Source organism: Raphanus sativus, chromosome 3, assembly GCF_000801105.2.
Source record: "Raphanus sativus cultivar WK10039 chromosome 3, ASM80110v3, whole genome shotgun sequence".
Classification (NCBI taxonomy): domain Eukaryota; kingdom Viridiplantae; phylum Streptophyta; class Magnoliopsida; order Brassicales; family Brassicaceae; genus Raphanus; species Raphanus sativus.
In genome coordinates, this window is record NC_079513.1 from 9,027,570 (window position 1) to 9,035,215 (window position 7,646).

General features: G+C 32.2%; 1 protein-coding gene across 1 annotated transcript; it reads right to left on the reverse strand.

Annotated features, from left to right (window-relative positions):
* Positions 1–876: 876 nt before the first annotated feature.
* On the reverse strand, positions 877–2,843 carry LOC130509457 (uncharacterized). Its single transcript, XM_057005459.1, has 5 exons — positions 2,611–2,843; positions 1,972–2,515; positions 1,789–1,888; positions 1,391–1,725; positions 877–1,321 (listed from the first exon to the last, which is right to left on the reverse strand). The coding sequence occupies exons 1-5, from the start codon at positions 2,702–2,704 to the stop codon at positions 988–990; spliced, it is 1,407 nt and encodes a 468-aa protein (XP_056861439.1). The 5' UTR covers positions 2,705–2,843; the 3' UTR covers positions 877–987.
* Between the last annotated feature and the right edge of the window lie 4,803 nt (positions 2,844–7,646).

Below are 7,646 nucleotides of genomic sequence, written 5' to 3' on the forward strand. Positions count from 1 at the left end.
CGTAAACCCACGTGGAAATAACGAGGAATTAAAAAAAAAAACAGAAAGCCTCGTTAATTCCACGTAAGCTTACGAGGTCTTTACGACGATTCTGGCTTACGTGGAATTAACGAGGCCCGTGTATTTTCTTTTTTTCTACTTTCCTCGTTATTTCGTTCGTAAAGTACGAGGAATTAACGAGGTTTTTTTAAACCCTCTAAAATCAAAAACCCCAAACCACAAACACCATCTTTCCTATCTTCTACTCTTCATATTTCAATCCCAAACCTCAATCTTTTATTTTTCATTCATAAACCTCAAACCTCAATATTCTTAACATTTCAAACCTCAAAATTTATAACCACAATTCTTTAACTTCTAATATCAATCATTTGAAGATTTGAAAATATAATCATTTGAAGATTTGAAAATATAATCATTTGAAGATTTGAAAAATATAATCATTTGAAGATTTGAAAAATATAATCTTTTGAAGATTTAAAAATATAATCTTTTGAAAATTATAAAATTATTAATGGGTTTGGAGTTTGGGATTTAGACAAAATAGATAAGAAAGATGGGGTTTGGGGTTAGGGTTTAGGGGTTTAGACAACATATCTCGTTTAAAACCTCGTAAAACCACGTGGAAATAACGAGGAATTAAAAAAAAAAACAGAAAGCCTCGTTAATTCCACGTAAGCTTACGAGGTCTTTACGACGATTCTGGCTTACGTGGAATTAACGAGGCCCGTGTATTTCTTTTTTTCTAGTTTCCTCGTTATTTCGTCGTAACCTACGAGGAATTAACGAGGTTTGCTTTCTAAACGCCCTAAAATCAAAAACCCCAAACCACAAACACCATCTTTCCTATCTTCTACTCTTCATATTCCAATCCCAAACCTCAATCTTTTATTTTTCATTCAAAACCTCAAACTCAATATTTTTTTTCTTTATAATCGAATCACATGCATTAAGTCTGAAAATCAATCATATTAAAACACAAATACATCAATCGGATACATTTTCGTCATCACTAGAAACATCATCATTTTCATTAAACTCGTCTTCAACAGCTTCGTCTGTGCCATCGTCGGTAAGATCTTCATACTCATGATTATGCGGATCAATGAGAAGAATGTCATCAATTTGTTGTTCAGGTTCCTCGACTTCATTTATCTGTTCTTCTTGCAATGGTGGTTCTTCTCCACTAATGATTCGTCCTCGAGGTGTAACTTTGATCACGGATAACCAATTTATTCCCGATTCTCTCATCCGAGGGTATGGAAGGTAGCTAACTTGATCTGCTTGTGAAGCTAAGATGAAAGGCTCGAATTTGTTGTACCTGAAAATAAAGAAAACATAGAAGTAAGCTTATTCTGCTCATGTATGCCAAATAAAGAATTTGTTGTACCTTCGTCCACCATTGACATCAACTACACCGAATTTGTTAAACCGAACACCTCTGTTGACGACGGGGTCGAACCACTCACATTTGAAGAGGACGCATTTCAGCTTCAATATCCCTGGAAATTCCACTTCGATAATCTCTGTCAAGATACCGTAGAAATCGGTTTCCCCTTTCACACATATTCCATAGTTACTGGTCGCCCGCTGTCTACCATACTCATATGTGTGAAAAGTATAGCCTCGTGTGAAATACATCTGTGAAGTGGTGACCTTTACATGTGGAGATTGAATTACTTCATGTAACCACTTAGGATAATCTGCATCGTCGTCAAAATCAACCTGCAAAAACAAAGTGAACGTTAAAATACAAATCATTTATGAATAAAGAGTTTGAGTTAATACCTGACTCTTCAACCACTTTATAAAGTGTTGATCTTTCCTTTTGTCTACGTCAGTTGTGGATATACCAGGGAATGTTTCTTCGACTTGTGAAACAAATAGGCTGTAAAATCACATTTTATATTAATTAATATTTGGCAATTATATATATGTGTTAATTTATATATACGTGTCCATTTATGTTACCTTTCAAAATAACGAATCAATGGATCCTCACAATTAAGTAGAATATAGGTGTGTGCACTATGAGCGTCTTCTTCACTCGACCACCAAACCTCTTTTGATTTCCCACCCAGTCGCCCAATCTGGCTAAAGATGTCTGGAACACCAGCAACTGCGTATGTTGGCGCGACACCACCATCATCATATCTCCTTGGAGCTCTTTTCCGAGTACGTACTTTTGACGCAAAGTAGTACGATGTGAAGTGAGAAGTTTCTTCCGTCAAACTTCCAGCAATTATAGAACCTTCAACCTTTGCAAGGTTCTTTGCTTTTCCCTTCAAATATTTCATGGCTCGCTCATACTGATACATCCATCCGTAATGTACAGGTCCACGAAGCAATGCCTCATATGGAAGGTGGACAGCTAGATGCTCCATTACGTCAAAAAACCCAGGAGGAAATATCTTCTCCAAGTTGCACAATAAGATGGGAATGTTCTCTTGAAGCTGTTCCACGACTTCTACTTTAAGGGTGCGGGTGCTCAGATCCCTGAAAAATGCTCCAATGCCTTGTATATTCCAAAAACAATTATACACATATTAGTCATATATATTTCAAACTAAATCATTATATATAAAATAACTGCAATATATAATATAGTACCTGCAAGTGCTTCATGTACGTTTGTAGGAAGTAGCTCCGCAAAAGCAAAGGGAAGTAGTCGTTGCATAAAGACATGACAGTCATGACTCTTCATCCCGGAGAACTTTTGACCCTTTTCAACGCATCTAGACAGATTTGAAACATACCCATCGGGAATTTCACTTCTGATGCTACCCAGTTGAACAACACCGACTTTTTTTCTGAAGACAATCTGAATATCGGAACAGGAACTTGCCCATTGCTGTTTATATGTAACTCGCTTCTTGAGCAAATATCCGGCAAGTCTAACCTCGATTTTATGTTGTCTTTTGTCTTCCCCGGGACATTCAATATTGTATTCATGATGTTCTCAAAGAAATTCTTCTCTATATGCATCACATCGAGGTTGTGGCGCAGAAGAAGATCCTTCCAATATGGCAACTCCCAAAATATACTCTTCTTGTGCCAGTTGTGATGAACACCGTAAGAATCAGGCATATTAGGGGGAACATGCCAATTACCACCACGAGGAACTGTTTCCAAAGCTCCATAGTAATCGAGTTGCTTTTCAGTTTCTTCTCCAGTTAAATATGGAGGAGGAGTGTCTCTCACAACCCTTTTGTGCCTAAACAATGTCTTGTTTCTTCGGTACGGATGGCCAATGGGAAGAAATCTACGATGACAATCGAACCAACTTGTCTTCCTCCCATTCTTCAGTTGAAACGCATCTGTCGCTCCATTACAATATGGACAAGCTAATCTCCCATGTGTAGTCCATCCCGACAACATCCCATAGGCAGGAAAGTCACTTATGGTCCACAAAAGCATCGCTCGCATCGTGAAATTCGTCTTCGTTGAGCAGTCATACGTCCTCTCCCCTGTTGACCACAAATCCTTCAACTCTTTTATCAGTGGTTGCAGGAAAACATCCAGCGACCTTTTAGGATGTTTCGGACCAGGTATTAATATGGTCAAGAATAGCAACTCCCGTTGCATGCACATCTCCGGTGGCAGGTTGTATGGCGTAAGAAAGACTGGCCACAATGAATATTGTCTCCCTGACATTCCGAATGGACTAAATCCATCTGTGCATAATCCGAGATACACATTCCGGATATTGCTAGCGAATTCCGGATATACTTTGTTAAAATGTTTCCAGGCTCTTGCATCTGATGGATGTGTCATCTCACCATCCGTCTGAGTATGCTCGGCATGCCATCTCATCTTTCCAGCAGTCTGCTCTGATTGGTACAATCTTTTCAATCTGTCTGTAATTGGTAGGTACCACATCCTTTGGTACGGTACCCTATTACGTCCCCGTCCTTGCGGCTTGAATCGTGGCTTCTTGCAGAATCGACATTCTTCTAACTTCTCATCATTTCCCCAGTAGATCATGCAGTTGTCGATGCAAACATCTATCATCTCCGAAGGCAACCCAAGACTATACACCAGTTTCTGAATCTCATAATAAGAATCAGCAGACACATTGTCTTCCGGCAAATACTCTTTGAACAAGTCTGCCCATTCATTCATGCAACTTTCAGGTAGATTGTGATCAGTTTTAATATTCATCATTCTAGCAGCCAACGACAATTTAGAGAGACCTTCTCTACAACCACTGTAAAGTGGTTGATTCGCCGCATTTAACATTTCATAAAACTTTTTTGCATCTATGTTAGGTTCTTCATCTTCATCATGAGCTACGAATGCATCAGTTACCATATCATGAACCCTATCAAAATCTACCATCTGCTCCTCCTGATGGTAACTAGGTTCATTATGCAAATGAAGAGCAACCGGTTCTTCCTGAAAATTGCTATTACTACTACTAGCTTCATTCTGATCATAATTATTATAACCTTCTCCATGTTGAAACCAGATATAGTAATTTGGCGTGAAACCTCTATTTATTAAATGCTTCCAAACATTTTCACGATTTGCCAATTTCGAATTGTTGCATTTCCGACATGGACAGAACATCTTACCGCTTTCTAGGGCGAGCGGTGTGGAATCTGCTTGATGCATAAATGTCTCCAGTCCCGCAATGTATTCTTTCGTCACTCTCCCGTTAGCATCTCTATGCATATACATCCACCTCCGCAACTCGTAGACATTCCCGGAGCCTGACATTTTTTTCCTTTCACGTTTTTCTTTTTTTCTTGTTGGTGTGTTTAAAATGATGTTGAAACTTCCATATTTATAGAAAATTTTCGAATCTGGTAGTTGAAGTTTTGCGATGAATTTGCGAGGAAAAGGTAGGTAGCAAAAAAAAAACGTGCTTCAAAATTCCTCGTTAAGTTCACGTATATCATTTCCTCGTAAAGGTGACGTAATCTTACGTTGATTTAACGAGGAAAGTATATTTTCACTTTTCCTCGTAAAGATAATGCAAGCTTTACGTGGTCTTTACGAGGAAAGTGTATTTCCTCGTTAAGACCACGTAAAGTTACGTGGGCTTTACGACGAAAATCTTGTCTTCGTTAGTTTACGAGAAAATAACGAGGTTTTTTCTTTCTTTGTAAATTCCTCGTAAGTTCCTCGTAAATTTACGAGGATTATATTTCCTCGTTAACTTTCCTCGCCAAAATGCTGTTTTCTTGTAGTGTCAATACACTGTTGAATTTGTATTGTTTATAAAATATGTATGATAAAGTTACATACAATAATTATACATTTTACCTATCTTTTTATTGATAAATTTATTAGCATTTCTATATTATATATCATACTAATAAATATATATTGAACCATTCTTCATATTGTATTTAAATTGCCATTCACACTCTAATATTTTATTGGTATTCTATATAAATTTAATCTAAAATTGAAACCAACTTATTAACATGCGTCTTTAGACATTTTATTATTAAATTATTTATTATAAAAATTATTATCTAAATATATTTATCCAAAAAATTCGTATGAGATCATTTTAGTTTTGTGTATTATATGAAGTCCATAGTTTTTATCACTGAATCGGGTTATAGATATATATATATATATATATATAATATTAAGAAGTTATCATTTGGTTAGATGTATCTTAATGACCTTAATATTTAAAAGATCTTCTAAAAATAAGTTTTTCTATGTTTTTTACAATATTTGATATCTGTTTATTTTTATTTTCAAATATTTTTTGTAAATCTTGATATTTTTTAAACTCTGTGTGTAGATTTTTAATATTATGTAGCTATACATTCTGAACTGTGTGTTTAAATTTCTAGCTTTGATTATTAAAGTTTGTATTCTTTAAAAATATTTAATTGTAAATTTCAAAAATTAGTTTATAATAAGTTGATTCTTCTACTGAGTTTTTAATTTTTATGGAAATCTAATATTTTGAGGTAACTATACTTGGAATTTTTTTAGTTTTAGAAAATAATAAAATTTTGTAATGAGCTTTCATATTTTCACTGGTGATTTTAAATCTGTGGACAATTATATGTAGTTTTTAATACTACATAGCTTCAAATTTTAATATATATCTGTTTTGAATACTCATTGCTCTGATTCTTAACTTTATCATTTTAAGATTATTATTTTTATGTTAAATTTCAACTTAGTATACATATCCATTTAGTTTCTTTTAAATCAGTTTTCTTATTTTTGTTTATCTAAATTATATGGAATTCTATTTCATTTTGAAAGAATTGTTTCTCAAAATTTTGAAATCTTCGAAAATAGTAAAACTTTTTGTAATGATTTGACAATTGTAAATTCTGAAATTTTTTTAAAAAAATAGTAAACATTTTGTAGTGTTTTGATATTTGGAAATTTTGACATTTTAGAAATAATAAAATTTTGTAATAATATGACATGTTTCAATTTGCGGTTTTAAATCTGATGTAGACAATCCAGGTTCTATAACCACAATTTTCGTATATAATAAATTATTTAATGATATGATGAAATTTTGACAACTATTTATAAGCACACTAATACTTTATGTAATTTAAATGATATTATGAAGTTTCTTATTTCATACATTGAAAATGTTTTTAAATATTTTATTACTTTAATCAATTTAGCATTTAATTTACCATTTTATTTTGGCATAAAATGTATTTTAGATTTATTATACAAAATTGCTAAAGTAATAATTTTGTTAATTTTACTGTTTTGCCTTTAATTTTCTATTTTATTATAAAAGTTAGTATTTTTAAGTAACTTGTAAAAGTTTAATATTTGTTTATTAGTTTAATTATATATAACATAATAATTTCATTTTTTATTATTTGAGATTATAATAATGAATTGTCATATTTTGATTGATTGTTTTGACTCTTATATGAACATCCTCAATGACTTATAATCTCAGCTTTTATATATAAAGTCTAGAATTGAAAATTTTGACATTTTAGAAACATAAACTTTTGACAATTTGACAATTCATGGTTTTAAATCTGACGTAAACAATCTAAATGGTTAAGAACATATATTTACTTAAAATCACACTAATAATTTATGTAATTTAAGTGGTATTAGAATTTTATTTTATACATTGCCAATGTTTTTAGATGTTTTGTTACTTTAACTATTTTTACATTGATTTACTATTTTAGTTTGGCCAAAAATGTACTCTGGATTTATTATACAAAATAGCAAACGTAATATTTTTGTTAATATTACTATTTGGCTTTTGATTATCTATTTACTATTAAAGTTAAGATTTTTAGGTAACTTTTCAAATGTTAATACTTACTTTCGTCTTAGTTTTGGTTTTTCAGAAATATTAACATTATAAAAAATAATGAATAATAATGATGAAATGTCATATTAATTATTATATTCTTAATTATTTATGTTAAATTTCGAAATTATTATATATATATTGGGTTAATATATGTATAATGTTTTTACTTTTGTTAGTTTGCCTTATTCGAATTGGTTTCTATTTTATTATGAAATAAATAGTTTTTTGAAATATTGATATTTTTAAAAATAATTATGTAAAATAATGATTTTTCATAATACAATTGATTATTTTAAATCCCACGAGGACGCTCTCAATAGCTTATACCCTCAACTTCTATAAGTATATATACAAAATAGCA

What these genes read in the sequence shown, in the direction of transcription:
- LOC130509457 (XM_057005459.1), bottom strand. Translation starts at nt 2,704, where the DNA reads ATGAAGAGTCATGACTGTCATGTCTTTATGCAACGACTACTTCCCTTT. An exon ending in CGTACATGAAGCACTTGCAG is followed by an intron (nt 2,516 to 2,610) that starts GTACTATATTAT and finishes GGAATATACAAG; the next exon opens with GCATTGGAGCATTTTTCAGG. An exon ending in TAAAGTGGTTGAAGAGTCAG is followed by an intron (nt 1,726 to 1,788) that starts GTATTAACTCAA and finishes TTGTTTTTGCAG; the next exon opens with GTTGATTTTGACGACGATGC.